At 36.1% G+C, this 17,513-nt stretch overlaps 3 protein-coding genes across 5 annotated transcripts; all 3 read left to right on the top strand.

Moving 5' to 3' along the window:
* The first annotated feature begins 4,686 nt into the window (after nucleotides 1-4,686).
* LOC126616126 (ETHYLENE INSENSITIVE 3-like 3 protein) lies at nucleotides 4,687-8,018 on the top strand. Of its 2 annotated transcripts, XM_050284119.1 has the most exons (3): nucleotides 4,687-5,146; nucleotides 5,728-7,540; nucleotides 7,752-8,018. In XM_050284119.1, exons 1-2 carry the CDS (start codon nucleotides 5,112-5,114, stop codon nucleotides 7,505-7,507), a joined length of 1,815 nt encoding a protein of 604 aa, XP_050140076.1. In that variant the 5' UTR covers nucleotides 4,687-5,111; the 3' UTR covers nucleotides 7,508-7,540; nucleotides 7,752-8,018. The 2 variants fall into 2 exon arrangements, with proteins under 2 accessions (XP_050140076.1, XP_050140075.1); XM_050284118.1 differs by lacking the exon at nucleotides 7,752-8,018 and having other exon boundaries at nucleotides 5,728-7,676.
* Nucleotides 8,019-8,852: 834 nt separating this feature from the next.
* Nucleotides 8,853-12,606, top strand: LOC126616129 (lysine-specific demethylase JMJ30). Of its 2 annotated transcripts, none has more exons than XR_007621034.1 (6): nucleotides 8,853-10,074; nucleotides 10,301-10,510; nucleotides 10,647-10,781; nucleotides 10,895-11,170; nucleotides 11,320-11,821; nucleotides 11,896-11,988. XR_007621034.1 is itself a non-coding variant. In XM_050284122.1 (6 exons), the coding sequence occupies exons 1-6, from the start codon at nucleotides 9,613-9,615 to the stop codon at nucleotides 12,374-12,376; spliced, it is 1,224 nt and encodes a 407-aa protein (XP_050140079.1). In that variant the 5' UTR covers nucleotides 8,855-9,612; the 3' UTR covers nucleotides 12,377-12,606. The 2 variants fall into 2 exon arrangements, 1 of the variants encoding a protein (XP_050140079.1); XM_050284122.1 differs by lacking the exon at nucleotides 11,320-11,821 and adding an exon at nucleotides 12,197-12,606 and having other exon boundaries at nucleotides 8,855-10,074; nucleotides 10,895-11,038.
* Nucleotides 12,607-13,852: 1,246 nt separating this feature from the next.
* Nucleotides 13,853-17,327, top strand: LOC126616128 (carbamoyl-phosphate synthase small chain, chloroplastic-like). Its single transcript, XM_050284121.1, has 10 exons — nucleotides 13,853-14,061; nucleotides 14,453-14,585; nucleotides 14,825-14,913; nucleotides 14,998-15,058; nucleotides 15,179-15,246; nucleotides 15,364-15,492; nucleotides 15,590-15,699; nucleotides 16,053-16,400; nucleotides 16,511-16,676; nucleotides 16,957-17,327. Exons 1-10 carry the CDS (start codon nucleotides 13,932-13,934, stop codon nucleotides 17,004-17,006), a joined length of 1,284 nt encoding a protein of 427 aa, XP_050140078.1. The 5' UTR covers nucleotides 13,853-13,931; the 3' UTR covers nucleotides 17,007-17,327.
* The last annotated feature ends 186 nt before the right edge of the window (nucleotides 17,328-17,513 follow it).

The raw sequence follows: 17,513 nt of genomic DNA, 5'->3' as shown, positions 1-17,513 counted from the left end.
ATCAAATACTCAAGCTCATTTGCAAATTTTACATGTCATGTCGTTTTTCACATTGCTTTCTCATCTTTCTTACGAACAAAACAACAAAACATAAATAAAAGAATCTTATTACACAATAAATTTTTATGTCTAACTCGTTACATAATAATGATATAAAAAAATTTCTTTACACAATAAAGTCCCTCAAGATAATTATCCAAAACAGATATCTGTAGAAAATGTATCAGAAAACTTTAGTGTTACTATCTTGCAAAATTATGTTTCGTGAGTAAACATAACCCATAAAAATATGTACGTCAATGTGACACTGTACTGCTGCATTGAATCCATTCTCTTATCTTGCCTCCCATCGAAAAATAGAACTGACTAATCCTAAGGCAAAAAGTCAAGAAACTCAATGTCACTATTTTTGAACTTGAAGTTGGGTCTTCTTTTTCTATTATTACAGATATAATCAATTGTCAACTGTTCTTATCAGAATCAGAAATAAAATTGACTATGAATTTGACGAAAACCGTACCATATTTCTGACATTTTGTCGTGTTAACCCATTATAAATTCAAGCAAATAAAGCTCGACTCGAATCCTTAACTTTTCATGCATATCGGGATGTCGTGTCGTGCTTAATTTTGCTAAATATATGAGACTTCAACATTGGTGTAGTCTAGTTCATTATACCATATACACCTTAAGAAGTCGTGGATGTGGAGAAATTTTAGTGGGTTGAGAACACGGTCTGTTACATCAAGTGTCATAATAAAATTAATTTAATTTTTTTTAATTTTTAATTAATTGTATTATGACACTTAATTATATGACTGTGTTCTCAACCCACTGAAAAATCTCTCATGAATGTGGGATTCCAACATGACTTCAATCCGAGTCATCTTTTCTATCAATATATATGTAAATCAATAAACATATATATATATATATATATATATATATATATATATATATATAAGGGCGGGATCCATGACACCACAGTTTAGACACAAGTTATAAATCATTGGATTAATTCATTTTAATTGACCATGTCAATTTAAATTTCTTTTATCTAAATATTATACATTAAAAAAATCCTTAATTAAGATTTTTATTATCTTTCCTCTGCCATTAATTGTGATTATGTAGTGACCTAAAATTTAGAGAGAAAAAGTGAAGAGGGAAATTGAGAGATAAGCTCGAAGAATTTTGTGATAGTATTTTTCATGCTTAACGCCTTTATTTATAGTATATTTAGTCTTGCTCTCTTAAGATCCTTATTTTGAATCATTAGAAAACTCATTTTCTTATTTTTTTATTAAATTGTCAAATATTTTAAATCTAATTTTGTAGCTAATATGCATATGTTCTTCAAAACGAAGACCGAGAGCAGAACTCTATATATATGGATATAGCGATTTGCAAGTGTCCCCATCTAGCAAATTGGGATGTCCGAAAGCAATCCATGGATCAAATTGTTATAAGAATATTATCTATGAATAATATTATTAAAATGCTATGAATAATATTATTAAAATGCTTGCACTGAGAAGACTTGATGCTTCCCGACCTCATTCCCAACTCAAGGCAATGATCGACACAGCTGATGACATAATTAAGGGATCTTTAACAAAAAGTTTCTGATACTGTTCACTTTAACGAAAAATTACGTTTTTATACTAAAAAGTCAATCATGGTACTATTCACTTTACCCTTTATTTTGTCTTTATTGTTAAAACTCAAAGTTTTCAAGCAATTTTCATTAGTTTTTGTTATAATTAATACCTATTTACACCAATCGAATCAACTGAATTCTCATTCCATCGCACACATTGGAAAGTATATTGTGTGTTTGAAATTGCGTATGAAAGAGTTGATAGCACTTTCTAACAACGTTCGGCAAAAACATGAGGGCTCGTTCTTTAAAATCGTTTATACAAAAATGTTTTTGGATTCTAAAAGCACTCGAAGCAGAGAGAAACACTTCAAGTGTTTTTTTTTTTTTAAATTCACTTGTACTTTTGTTAAGGATTGCTTCCAATAATATCTTCACCAAAAGCTCTTTCAGTTATTTTAAAAATACTTCTAAACGAACTCTAAGAACATTTTTAAATTACAAAAGTGAATTTCGTAACATGTAACCTCCCAATTGAGTCATTAGAGCTTTCACAATTTTTTCTTCCGCAGCTAGACATACAAACCTCCAAACTATCAAGAATTAGGTAGAGAGAGGGGATTAAGAAAGTAGAATTGCAGATTTGTATGTCTAGAGACATACAATTCTCTCTTTATATACATACGTGTGTCAAATATTATGTAAAAAAATGATGTCACAAATCTATCATATATATATATATATATATAGTGGTATTCCTTCCATTAATCATCGCAAATAAATATAAGAGTGGCATTGGATACATTGTTTCAGTGACCAATAAATTGATTTAGAATGAATTTAAAATTTTACACAATTAAACAAACAAAAGTAAACCTCTAAAAAGCTACCATAAGCACAAACAAATAATCACCATCAATATTGATCGATAACAATAAACGATAAAGGCAACAGAATTATGTTGGCAACCATCTAACGATAGTGTAGAATCCAATCAGAATATCAGCATGCATGCTAGGAAACGATTATTGGATAAGCCATGTTTTAGTGGGTGACAATTGATTATTTTATTCCTCCAATAGATCCCACGAAACCAGAAAAAAAAAAAAAAAAAAAAAAAGCAGGCAGACATTGTGGTTGGTGGCGTGTAAATCTTGTATGTATTGTATAATATTATTATAATTAATTGGATAAATGATTTTTAAACCCCACTAATTAAGTTCTCAGTATTAGTGGTCTCTATCAACTCCAACCAATGGTTTTTGTTAACTAAGTGCATCCAGTTAACTTCACTTAATACATTATAGATACTGTTAAGTGATATTCATTTTTATCAGTGATTTCCATCAACTCCAACTAATGGTGATTAACTAACTAGATTCAGTTAACGTCAGTTAATACATTATACATATGGTCAAGTGATGTCCAAAATTGATTCAAGCTTGTCATGTGATATTACTGTGTGACTGAGAATGTAGTATTTGACAAAACTATCATGAGATAAATATTTGTAAACATTTATTATTGTTTGATATTTCTGAAAATTTTCAACTTCACGACATTATTTTATAATTTCATTTTTGTCAGGCTATTAGTCCCTTTGTTTAACCAAAAAATAAAAAGATGACATAAGTTGGAATTTCTTGAAATTTATTACCCTCACCAACAACATAAACAAATCAAGTCTACAACCATTATCGAAAATGCATAATAATTACTTAGGATCATCCCGAAAGAGCTAGCTAGCTTGTAGTGTCATCAATGAACCAAATCCATGCTTCTCAAAAAAAAAATGAACCAAATCCATCTCATTTCGATGTTTTAAGGTTTAGGTTTTAGTTATTAAAATTATAAATAGAAGTCACCTATATAACAAGGATTAACGATGGATTTAATTAACAATTGACCTAATAGAAATGCTGCTTATTTGTAACCGAATGGTCACATGTTGAATTCGTAGAAACAACATCTTTATAAAGTAAGAGTAAGACAACGTAAGATAGACGTCTCTGTCCACTCCCTTACACACTTGCAAAGCGGAAAAACTTGTTAGCTTAGGGTCGCCCTTTTAACCAGGGAGACCAGTGAGTAGCAGCATTGCACTCCCTAGGGCAACAACGGACATCGTGAAAGTATTTCAATAAAGTTTGTGCCTCATCAAGCAAGTGCCATCTCCAACAAATATAAGATCTCTCTTTTACAAATAGCTAGAAAAATGCTATTAGATTGTAGTATTAATTGTTGAAAAACATTAAACACTACTACAACAGTGCCAAATTATTATGTCACTATGCCAACTTTTTGTATAGCGGTAATTGTTTTGATATAGTTGAAATAGGTTCATTTTTAACCCCTCCGGTGTTATGATTATATTTATATATTTAAATATTATATATATATGTGTGTTTTTTTTTCCCTTTCTTGGATCCCAATTAAGATATCTAGTAGTATTGACCATGTATGTAGACCAAATAACGGACAAATACATCGAGCTATTTTCTTCATATACCAGCTAGTAAATATGAAAAAAAAAAAATTTAATAAATAAAAAAAGGTAGTAAGTTGCTAATTGCTTAATTAGCGAATGGTTAGTAATTTTTTTTTCTTTTTCTCTTTTACAAATAAAAAAAAAGAAAGAAAAAAAAATGGTAGCCTTATAAAATGATACATTGATTAGTTAATTTTTTGGTTAAATTAGTTAACTTCATTGTATGGTTAATATTTCTTTACACATTACGAATTTTATACGCCACAAAAAAAAAATGAAGAAGAAAAAAGACACTGTAGAATTGTAAATATTAAAAAATAATTCACTCAAATTCCAAACGTAAAAATAAAAAATACGCTCACCTTAAAGAGAGAGGTTTAGTGCTATAAAGTATTTAGACGTGAGCCAAAATGTAACGCCTTAAATGTGCGGTTAGAACTTAACTAATAATTTTTCTATTAAAATAAAGTCAAAATGTATAGATTATCATGTTAAACTTAATTAGTGTATTAAGTTATATTTAAAAAAAAAAAAAAAAAAAAAAACCCCTCTTGAAAATTCAAATAAAAACGACGGTCATCCGCAAATTAATAATTTCCTAGACGCGATGCAGGGGATCAAGGCCTCTGTCTTGGCAACTCAGACGAGTTCTCATCCATTTGTGAAGCCCTTTTTGTCGATTTTTCGGCCGCCGAGCACAATTCCCAATTCGCAACTCGCATTTTAGCATCTCCATCGCTTTCTCTCTCTAAAAAACACATTTGCTTTCTCTCTCCTCTTTTAATTATTGAATTTTTTACCCTTTTAATTTTCGGAACAGAATTTGTCCAGCGATTTTGTATCCAATCGATCCCTTTTGGGGATTCAATTCCCCCATTTGGATTCGCCCTTCAGCTCCTTATATTCTCGGCTTCTCTGAGAAGAGAGAGAATTCCGTGACAGAAAAGAAGAAGAAGAAGAAGAAGAAATAAAAGCTCAGATTTTTAAGGTTTGCAGCAATCTTTGGATGCAAATTAAGATTAGATGGGTGACGTCGGAGAGATTGGACCTGATATCAGGTAAGAATTTCAAATAATTTTCTTTTGGGTTTCATTTTTATTGATTTTTTGGTGTGCCCAGTACTTCAGTTTTAATGGGGTTTCTGTAAATTTTACTTTTTTTATTTTTATGTTTCGTAATTTTTTGATCATATTTCTTGTTCATGGTTCTCTCTGAATTGTTTGCATGTTGATCAAAATCTGCTGTATTTAACGATATGAGGAATTGGGGATGTGGGTTTTTTTTTTATATGTTCTATGTGTGTGAGATTTTGGATTTTATACTATTTGTTTCATTTGTTGTAATCTAATTGTGTAGGAACTGTTAGAGGTAAATCATAGAAAAAGGTGGTTTTTTTTTTTTTTTTTGAGAAATGTTGGATTTGTATTGTCATCATTTCCCAAGCTCTGTTTGGCTGCTGAGAAAGTGTGGGGGAAAAAAAAGAGTGTCCACTTTACCAAGACTAATACAGCTGATTGCCTTTGATTGCTAAGAATAAAATTTTTCGTTTCAATTTCTTGCCGTCAAGTACCTCAGCAACCAGACACGGTGGGTTATTGTAGTTTTACTGATTGGAGCATTTTTTGACTGCTAATGACAGTTCGGATATAGAAGAAGACTTGAGGTGCAATAATATTGCGGAGAAAGATGTCAGTGACGAAGAGATTGAATCGGAAGATTTAGAGATGCGGATGTGGAAGGATCGAATCAAACTCAAAAGGCTTAGAGAAAGACAGAAACTTGAAGCTCAACAAGCTGCTGAAAAACAGAAGCCCAAGCAGACCTCTGATCAGGCTCGTAGGAAGAAAATGTCAAGAGCACAAGATGGGATTCTTAAGTATATGCTGAAGCTGATGGAAGTGTGCAAAGCTCGTGGTTTTGTGTATGGTATCATTCCTGAGAAGGGCAAGCCAGTGAGCGGTGCTTCAGATAACGTCAGGGCTTGGTGGAAAGAAAAGGTGAAGTTCGATAAGAATGGGCCTGCAGCCATAGCCAAGTATGAAGCGGAGTGTCTTGCCATGAGTGATGCAGATAATAATCGAAATGGGAATTCTCAGAGTATCCTCCAAGATCTACAAGATGCAACTCTTGGTTCTCTGTTGTCTTCTTTGATGCAACACTGTGACCCCCCTCAAAGGAAGTATCCGTTAGAAAAGGGAGTTCCACCACCTTGGTGGCCGACAGGAAATGAAGATTGGTGGGTCAAATTAGGGCTAGCCCATGGTCAGAGTCCTCCTTATAAGAAGCCGCACGACCTAAAGAAGATGTGGAAAGTTGGAGTGCTAACTGCTGTGATAAAGCATATGTCACCTGATATTGCAAAGATAAGGAAGCACGTCCGCCAGTCAAAATGCTTACAGGATAAGATGACAGCAAAGGAGAGTGCAATTTGGTTAGGGGTTTTAAGCCGAGAAGAATCTCTCATTAGGCAGCCTAGTAGTGATAATGGGACATCTGGCATTATTGAGATGCCACAAAGTGGCTGTGGTGAAAAGCAAGCTGCTGCTAGCAGTAACAGTGACTATGATGTTGATGGTACTGATGATGGGTTAGGGTCGGTTTCTTCATCCAAAGATGATATGAGGAATCAGGTGACGGATGTAGAGCCATTGAGCAAACTACGCAATAATTCTCGTAATAATGTCCAATATAAAGAGCAAGGTGAAAAGAAACCGAGGACAAAAAGGGCACGTGTCAGAGCAAGCCCTGTCGAACAACTTCCTGCACCATCTCCCAATGAGCATCTACATGTTCGAGGTGCATTGCCTGATATAAACCACACTGATGTACAGATGATTGGATTTCAGGTCCATGAGAATCAACAGGAAAATGGTGGCATTACAACTTTACGGCCGCTGGAGAACGATCTTGATGTCCAAGCACAAATACCTGCGCCTGAGTTTAACTACTACCCTGGTGTACCTTCTGAGAATGTAATTATGACACAGGGTATGCATGTTGGTGGAACACCCTTGCTTTATCATGGGGTGCAAGATGCTGACATGCATCATGGAGATACATTTAACCAGCATCATGGAGATACATTTAACCTCTATAATCCTTTGGCACAATATCCCCCAAGTCAAGACCAGCAGCTGCCTCAGATTGTAATGAATAAACCGCAGGTTATACCAACGAATGGAATCCATGTACCAGTACATAGAAATGGAAGTGAGATTGCTGGAGGAGATCCAAATTTTGTTCAAGACACATTTCAGAGTGAGCAAGACAGAACTGCCAATGCTAACTTTGGGTCTCCAATTGATAGCCTGTCGTTAGATTATGGATTATTCAACAGCCCATTCAACTTTGGAATTGATAGCACCGGTTCATTAGATGATCTTGAACTCGAAGAAATGATGGAGTACTTTGCGGCATAGTCTATTAGATCCTATATCCGCATGGCTTAGATTGTAAGTCATGTTTCAGTCTTATATTCTACCCTTTTTTATAACTTGTGTTCAGAATTTGATCAAGTGATTCTTATTTCTCAATGTTTCTCTGGCATCTTGTTAATAACTAGTCTTAATAATTTGATCAAGATTCTTACTTCTCAGTGTGTCACATGCTACCTGTCTATAACTTGTGTTCAGAATTTGATCTAGATTATTATCTTCGTTTTAGGGACTGGAAAAATGTTGCATTCATCCCCCACCTGGGAATAAGTCTGTTGCTGTTTGTGTACAAATTCTTATATGGGTTTAATCATTCGTGTATTCCGAAACTTTAAGTTATGATTTTCTTTTCTTTTTAGAACTCATAATTCTCCAACCAAAGTGAATGACATCTGAGTTTTCTCCAATAATCTTCAAAAAGAACGAAATGTCGGTTTCATGTAAATGAGTTGATCTCTTAGACTGGGTAAATGACTAAGTTATGATGATGTCTTCATTTCTTTGCACGATATTACTTTTGATACAGCTATGCTCATATCTTGATGCTCATATTTGTAGCTGTGACTGTACTGCATCCATTTTATTTGTTTTTCCTGCAATTTGACTTCCGTTTTTGGTAATTTGCTTTATTCACAAATTCACAAAATGCCTGCTTTCGTATTAGTCCTTGCTCACAGTAAGGTGGAAATGGTACATGCTATTACGTTGTAGTATCTTTGTGTAAAGGATTTGAGCCTAGTTTCTTTAGCGTATAACCGAGGCATTCCCCCCTCCCCCGTATAGAACAGATCGAAGTTAGAAACGAATGACATCCTTTGAATTAGGATCATATGAAGGTAAGCAGACCAAATAATAGCATGCTAAAACACTCATCCCTTTAGAAAGAAAGACATGGTTTTTAAGTTCAGTGGTTTTCAAGTCACAGCCAAACGGAAGTGTCCCACCTGAACCCTAGTCCAACCTCCGATGTAAGGACCCAGCTTTACCATGAGAGTGCCCTACGGATGACGTGGTCATGCATCATGCTGAGGATTTTCTCCAACTTATGAGGAAACCATGCCGGCTAAGACCTGATCCATCAAAAGCAGCCTTGAATCAAATGAATATGTCTCTGAGAGTTGCACCTTGCTTGATGATCAAGCCTCAGCAGTTTCATTGTGAGCTCAACTAGGTTAGATGAAAATCTAGATATCTTGACTATGTGTTAGGCCCAAACACAAGATCATACGCGGGACCCTCTCGGGCGTTCAACTTATTTCACTCATCACGTTATTAGGTAATACGTGAGACCCTCTCGTGAATTTGAATACAGTTTCGCTTTTGCCTCAGGTATGTACAATCCTCAATGAACGGAGTCCCGCTCCTTTTGACCTTGTGAGAGTGTGACCAACTGTTTTGACTTTGTAAGTGTGATTAATCGCAGGATCTACTCAAATTGTTCTCATCCTTTTTCTTCCCATCAATAATTGCATTGTTCCGAGGACATAATTGTAATTAAAACTGAAATAAAAAAACAGACCAGTGCGATCGCCTGGGCCCCAGTTGAAATCATCGGACCAATGCTTTTTGAGAAATATTAAGAAAACACTCTTAACAAATTAGATTCTTCCTAGATGCTATGGTATTTTATATTTTTGTAACAATTTTATAGTATTAGTGTGAGAATTAACGTTAAATTGTGAAATGATATAATATTCATATAGAGTTGCACTTAGAAATATTCCTTCCCATTTCTCATGTTTTTTATGACGTCTTGTCTTGTGACGATAGCTTCAGGCTCAAACCCAACCCTTTCATTAATGACATTGTTACAATGATCGTCTAAATTCCGAGATATGTGTAGATAAAAACAAAAATGCTTCCTCAATGCATTTAATAATTTGATTTTCTCATCTGCCACATTAATCTCTAAACTTTTTTTTATCGACGTGGACCAAAAATATAACATAAAAAAAATGTGAAAGGAAAAAATGGAAACCAAAATTGCGTCAACACGTCACATATACACTTTTCAGTTTTAATCAACAAAATATCTTTTCGTATATCAGCTAGAAATATCTCTCCTCTCTCACCCTCCTCCTCCAACCGCCATGTCCGCCGCCAACTCCGACCACCACCTCGACACCCCAATCCTCGATTCCGAGTCAACCCACCTTATCCAATCCATCTCCGAGCAAGGCGGCTACGCCTACATCAGAATGGCGTCTCGAGCCGCCGCTGGCGACCTCCGCGCGGCGGAGGCGGCTCGCGAGATGGCTTGGGAGCAGCTCCACTCGGGTCCCTGGCACTCCGTTCTCCCCGTTTGGCGCGACGCCTACTCCATGGCCTGCCTCCACGTGTCCAAGCTCCATGCCGCCACCGGTGAGTTCAGCGACGCTCTCCGGGCACTCGACATGGGCCTGATCATGGGCGGCCCGCTCTTGAAACCCGACTTGCACTCCCTCGTCACCGTCGTCTCCGCCAAAGCCAGGGCCGCTAGGGTTTCTCAGCAGCAGCAGAAATGTCCCAATGCGGACCGCCGATTGGTCCGTGACGAAGTCGTCTCTAAGGAGGTGAGGTTCGTCATTTCACATCAAAATTCATAGCCTTTTATTGCTTATAGCTCAAAGGCAACATCTTGCTTATAAATTCATAGAATTTATTTTAATTTCCAAATTTAAAGATATCCCAATTCCTAAAGTCCTCTGTTTTCAAAAGGGTAGCTTTGAAATTGGTTTCTAATTACTGGGTTTTGCAAATTATTATTTATTTTTACTGTATTTACTTTTTGATTGGCAGTTGCTTGGAGTTTTGCCCAGAAAGTCACTTTCTTGTAAAATGGTTGTGAAGAGATCAGGCCTGTCTTTGGAGGGGTTTTTGAGTGAATACTTGTTACCAGGTCGCCCGGTTATAATAACCGATGGTATGGATCATTGGCCTGCCAGGAGTAAGTGGAATGACTTGGATTATCTAACAAAGGTTGCCGGTGATCGCACCGTGCCAGTTGAGGTGATTTTCTTCATAATGTAGTAGTACTGGACCACTGGTTTGTTGAAAATTGATGCTTGATTGAATTACTTGCTTCGTTAATTCGTTGATTTTTGTTATATAACTGACAATTGGTAAAGTTTTGAATGCACTGTAGGTCGGGAAAAATTATTTGTACCCGGAGTGGAAGCAAGAGCTTATTACATTTTCCCAGTTTCTTGAGAGGATTCAGGCTAGTGGCTCTACTTCTGCTGCCCCAACATATCTTGCTCAGCATCCATTGTTTGATCAGGTGTGCTCTTTTACACCGTTACCATGTTTTTAATGGCAATATGCCTACTTGTTGGGCTGGACTGTGCCAAGTTTCCACCTTCGTATTTCTTATATCCCATTATTGATATGCAGATAAATGAGCTACATGAGGACATATGTATTCCTGACTATTGTTTTGCCGGTGGTGGCGAACTAAGGTCTCTAAATGCTTGGTTTGGTCCAGCTGGGACAGTAACTCCGTTACACCACGATCCACACCATAATGTTCTTGCTCAGGTATATTAGATTTGAGTAATGCTACTGTTACCACATTTTTCATACTACATTTGCACGCCTCTTTAATAGAGGTAGGGCTTACCAACACGTGGGTCGCATCTATATTAAAGAGGTGGCACAAATGTGGTAAGAGTAGCATTTTTTATTGGGAACTTTAACGAAAAGCTCCTGGTACTGTTCACTTTAACGAAAAACCACATTTTTACACTAAAAAGTCAATCCTGGTACTATTCACTTTACCCTTTATTTTGTCCTTATCATTAAAACTCAAAGTTTTCAAGCCCTTTTCATTAGTTTTCCTTTTTTTATTAGATTTGGTTTCCTGAATTGAGTATTTACATCATGATGTTGCCTTCTGGAGTGTTATAATTTACTTACCCAGTATAATAATCATCCAGTAAGCTGGATTTACCATCAAATTGTTTCAGTTATGAGTTCCAAAGTTCGTTCATAGTTTGTCTAAGGGAACAAATAATTTGTAATGGGATAGTTGTGTGATGGTGGAGATACGAGTGTCACGGAAAGAAAGCAAACAATTGTACACTAAATGCATTGTCACAGACTCACATTGCCATCTTTAAAAAGTAAAACCATGTGTGTATTTAAACAAGCTGATAATTTCATAGAACATGCCTGGGTGCGCTGGCTCCAAATTATGTCTTCAACATGTTGGTACCAAACCGTGTCTTCAGTGCACATTGCAGAACGATTTCAATGTGCTGAATCATCATGAATGGCAAGAATGCTTTGATGCTTCATTCCAGGCACATAATGTTTGAATATGTATGTTGTTTTCTTGTTACTAGAATAAAATGATCCAAACATTTGTATGACTCAAATCCATCGCTCATTTTCAGGTAGTTGGCAAAAAGTATATAAGGCTCTACCTTGCATCATTGTCCGAGGAACTCTACCCATACACTGAGACCATGCTATGCAACTCAAGCCAGGTAAGCACATTCTCGACCTTATTATTATTTTGTTGTGTTTACTGTTGCTACATTGTTTTTCTGTTCTTAAAAATGAGTGCCTTGCCATGCATGCCCATTCCTTTATCTCTGATGAGGTCAATGTAGACCATATAGATGGGATCGGATTCCCTGCCCTAAAGGCTAAAGCTCAAATATATATACTGATTGAAAATACTTTGGTTTGAAGGTTGATCTGGACAATATAGATGAGAATGAGTTCCCAAAGATGCGTGACTTGGAATTCGTTGACTGCATTTTAGAGGAAGGTGATATGCTTTATATCCCACCAAAGTGGTGGCACTATGTGCGGTCTCTAACGCCAAGTCTCTCTGTTAGCTTCTGGTGGAGCGAGCATGAAAGTTCATAGCTTTTTGGGTGGAGTGAGTATGAAGTTCGTAGCTTTTGGTGGACGAAGTATGAAAGCTCAGCTGTATCTTGCTTATTGTTTGTTATTATTGGTATAAACAGGGGAGTTTGCAACAAGATTACATTCTCATTTATAACCAATTCTGCTGAGTTTTACAGCATATCATCAGACTCACAGAGGTCCCAATTAGAAGTAACTGTTGCAACATTTTTGAGGATAACATTTCAACATCTCTCTCTCTCTCTCTCTCTCTCTCTCTCTCTCTCTCTCTCTCTCTCTCTATATATATATATATATATATATATATATATCATTGGAAGCTAGTTTGCTCTCGTTTTACTAATCGAGTCAGATTCGTTCAATTAGGTTTACGGTGTTAGGTGTTAATGGATATTTTCTGAGCATGTTACATGCAGTGGATTTGTACTTACATTAAGTATAATGATCATATGCTAAATTATTCTCATCTGTTTAGTAAAATTTCATTTGGTTTTGAGTCCACCATTTTCTTCTACCGTGTATGACATTGCTGCAGCTGTAAGAAAGAAAGTCTTCCAAAGCGCCTCACAAGCTTTCCTTCTCATTTGCTTCCCTTTTTCCATCTCATTCGTCACCCAACCCTTATCCGCCACTATCTTCCTTCAGAACCTCGCAAAGCGCAAAACTCCGACCTGCTCGACCGGCGTTGATAAACTGTTCTGTAGCCATAGGCTGCCCGGAGTAAAGGGACTCCTTTTTTTTTTTTTTAATCTTAAAGGGGATCTTTTATAATGTCGCATCTGGGGAGTTATTTTTTAGTTTCGTCCGGTCATTATACTAAATTAAAATTTTGAAGTGCCAATAATTATTTTTAAAATTTAAATGCTAATTCTAAATTGGCCTTTGGCATCATGTGGTCAACGTTAATTTATTAGGTCTTTTTTCTCAAATTTTACATTAGTTTTGGTGAGGAAAGTTTCGTACTCATGACACAAAAAAATTTAACACCCTCTTCATTAGGATATTGGAATTTGAATCTTAGGATATTGGAATTTGAATCTTATGCATGTTAATTTATTAGTTGCTTTCGCAAGCTTTACCTCTTGTTGTATTTTTTTACAAAAATACTGCTCTTACCATATTTTTCATACTATATTTCTATTACTTTTCTGATAGAGATGAGACACACATGCAGGTCTGATGAAATATGATACAAATGTGACATAAAAATAGGGTAATGTTAGGAAGACTAAATTTGGGGACTAAATTTACAAACTAAATGATGTGTTACGAATAAGAGTAAGCACATTTATCAATGTGTAAGTAATAAATCATTCATTAACTTTCATATATTTTAATTTTTAAAACTTTGTTTACAAATTTAGCTTCGTTAACATTATATATAAAAATATAATGAGAATAACAATTTTTTTTTTATGTCCGACCACTAAAAAAGTATGATGTGTCGTTTGTATGTCCCTTTTCTATATTCTACTCTCTCTCTCTCTCTCTCTCTCTCTCTAATACAGAAGCATAGCAAAGCCAAATAATCCACAGCCGCAACAGAGAGAGGAGAATGGCCGCAGCAGCTATGGAATTAGCTCTTATAAATCCGTGGACTTTATTCCATCCCAAGTCTCCAAACCCATCAAAGCTCAGAGCTTTCACCATCCGATGCTCCTCCGCCACCTCAACCACCGTCCCAGGTTCTGCTCTGCCGTCACCTCTTGTTTCAACTGTTTTCTTTCACTCTTCCAACTTTCCCAATACATTAATGCGCATGAATATTTAAAATATTTGTTTTATATTAGAAAAAAAGATTGTGTCTTTACAGTAATTAGATGAAAAACAAGTTAATTGCGTGCCATAGAACTTCAGTTTTATGTCCAGGAATGTGAATTTTTTTTTAATAAAAGTGAAAAACAAATGATGGGTTTATTCAGTTTTATTGAATTACTTGTTCTTAAGCTCAGAATTCACTCTCGGGGGTTTATAATCTTGATTGTTGATAATTTCTTTATAATACAGATTAAATTTGTAGTTTTATTATTAAAAATATATGGTTCTGTGTGTTTTGTATTGTTTGTTGGGGTTTAGATTTGGCAGAAAGACCTTGGAAGACCTCAGATGCTAGGCTTGTGCTTGAAGATGGTTCAATCTGGAGAGCGAAGTCGTTTGGCGCTTCAGGGACCCAAGTTGGTGAAGTTGTATTCAATACATCCTTGACTGGGTGAGATGACTTATGATTTTGTATCTCCCAGCAATTTATCTTAACATTTGAACTTTGGTGTCAGGTTCTTTCCGTTTGTGGGACTTAGCTGCATACGTTAACATTGTAACGTAAATTTGGTACTTGTATAAGTGGAACTAGTTACCTCCTCTGTGGTTGGATATCAATGTCGAGGAATTCATAATTTCAGCCTGTAATATATGGAGTCTGATATAGGGGCATTTTACATGTTTACGCAGGTACCAAGAAATTATTACAGATCCTAGTTATGCTGGCCAATTTGTCCTGATGACAAACCCACATATTGGAAATACTGGTGTAAATTTTGGTAGGTGAAGATTTCTTTCTCAAGTTTTGAAATTTATACCGTCTTGGATATGCTGAATTCTGATATTGGTGTCATCCTTATCAGATGATGAAGAATCAAGGAAATGCTTCCTTGCCGGTCTGGTGATCAGAAGTTTAAGCATCAGGTGACCAATTGGTCCTTCTTCAAATACTGCTCTAGGAACATTAATATCAGCCATTTCCGTGATTGAGCTGTGATGCTCAGTTTTGGCAATAAACTAAACTGTGTGATTGTTAATTTGCAGTACTTCAAATTGGAGATGTGCAGAAACAATTGGTGATTATTTAGCAGAAAGGAACATCATGGGAATTTGTAAGTTAGACCTGGGCATTAATCTTTAAGGAACTAATATTTTGCAGAATCATGTTAATTGGTGTTTATGTATGACTTCTGACGTTTTGCTTTTGGTGCTGATTGATTATGAAACAGATGATGTTGACACACGTGCTATCACCCGAAGATTAAGGCAAGATGGAAGCCTTATTGGTGTTTTAAGCACGGAAAAGACAAAATCAGATGAAGAACTATTGGAAATGTCTCGTTCGTGGGACATTGTTGGTAAGTATTTGTTAGTTAAATAAGTCAAAGGATGTAACAGAAAAAGAAATCCAGTTTAAGGATTAAAATTCCAAGGTTTCTTGTTTTAATTTTGCAGGGGTCGATCTAATAAGTGGTGTGTCATGTGAGGCCCCTCATGATTGGGTTGATAAAACAGATTCAGAGTGGGCATTTAACTCCAGTAAAAGAGATGGAGATGCATTTCATGTAAGTCAGTATTGAGTTAAATTTGAATTACTAAACAGAATGTTTGGTAACATTTTCGTTCTTTGTTTTTAAATTAACAAGAGGGGAAAAGGAGAGGAGAACAGGGATGAAGGAAAAAATATATAGGATGGTATTGGAAGTAAATTGCTTTTTAGTTATAATTGTATCCTATTATGCATACTCTTTTTGTCACGTGTCACATCTCTTGTTTCTCTCCTTCCCCATCCCTTCCTTTATCTCTTTAACTATAAAGCGAAAGGCAAACACATTTGCTAAAGGGCCAGTATTGCTCTGATGTTGGTAATTTGGTCGTAGTTGACCTTTTATCTTATTCCTGTCTGTCTGAATTGTAGGTGGTTGCATATGATTTTGGAATCAAGCATAATATACTCAGGCGCTTGGCTTCGTATGGTTGTAAAATTACTGTTGTGCCTTCAACATGGCCAGCATCAGAGACTCTTAAAATGAAACCAGATGGGGTACTTTTCAGCAATGGCCCCGGAGACCCATCTGCTGTTCCTTATGCTGTTGAAACAGTCAAGGAGATTCTTGGGAAGGTTCCAGTTTTTGGAATTTGCATGGGCCATCAGTTGCTTGGCCTGGCATTAGGCGGTAAAACTTTCAAAATGAAGTTTGGCCACCATGGAGGAAATCATCCAGTCCGTAATCTTCGTACTGGACATGTTGAGATAAGTGCTCAGGTATGTCAATCTTAGAAATTTATTATGTTCGAAAATTTTGAACTGTCTAAAGTAAACATGTTGAAGTAATGGACATATATGAACCTTTTCATCCTCTAATTTTGTTGCAGAACCACAACTTTGCAGTTGAGGCTGGATCACTTCCGGAGGGTGTAGAAGTAACTCATGTCAATCTCAATGATGGAAGTTGTGCTGGCCTTGCCTATCCTGCACGAAACATCATGTCTATTCAGTACCACCCTGAAGCATCCCCAGGACCTCATGATTCGGACTATGGTAATGTGAACTGTGTTTCTACCTACTGATAAATAAATATTAAAATTTACTAGTATTATCTGCCGTAGATGCTTGCACCAATTAGAGATATGCACTTTTAACAAGAAATCTAGGAATTTCATCACCTACTGAAAGGTGAAGCTAGAGCTCATAGTTACAAGGGCTGTTGCTTCTTTCTAGCTACTTTCTATCACACTTATGGTACCATTTCTTTACAATTTTACATACCGTGTAATGTTAAATTACAAAAAAGTTTAAGGGATTTTTTTTTTTACTGCAGTTTTTAGCGAATTCATAGAGCTGATGAAGAAAGTAAAAGTAAATGCATGAAGGTATCTGCACTGAGCTTCAGTTGATGGACGGCATGCCCTGAGGCGGCGAGGGTTCAAATGGTCATGCATAAATCCGGCCTCTTCTCGTATATTTGGGATTAGCATTTGCAGTTGCAGAAAAATAGTTATGAGTTCTTCCTCGTTTTTTCTAGTCATAACGTTGTTAACAACTGAAGTTTTGAGACGAATACTTGCCACCCCTGAAGTTTTGCTCTATTTGATTCCTTTGTCCTTGTTTTGTATGCTGTAATTGGTTCAGTAGGACGTTTATTCTGCGTGCTTGCAATACAATTTCAGTCTATATTTTTGTGCTCAAGAATCCATAGATTGTTGAGATTGTCTCACTTATAAGCAGGTTCTGGTTGAGGAGGAAAAACTTGGGTCATACCGCCTGATCATCTTACTAGTCCAACAACCTAATGAACTGATGTCGCATCGCTAGTAATTTGCTCCGTAGACTTTCGCTGATAACCCTATGAACACAGTATCAACATTGATATAATGG

Source organism: Malus sylvestris, chromosome 3 (genome assembly GCF_916048215.2).
Source record: "Malus sylvestris chromosome 3, drMalSylv7.2, whole genome shotgun sequence".
NCBI classification, from domain to species: Eukaryota; Viridiplantae; Streptophyta; class Magnoliopsida; order Rosales; family Rosaceae; genus Malus; species Malus sylvestris.
The sequence above is the reverse complement of the archived record's forward strand: the minus strand, read 5'-3'. Positions and strand labels throughout refer to the sequence as shown.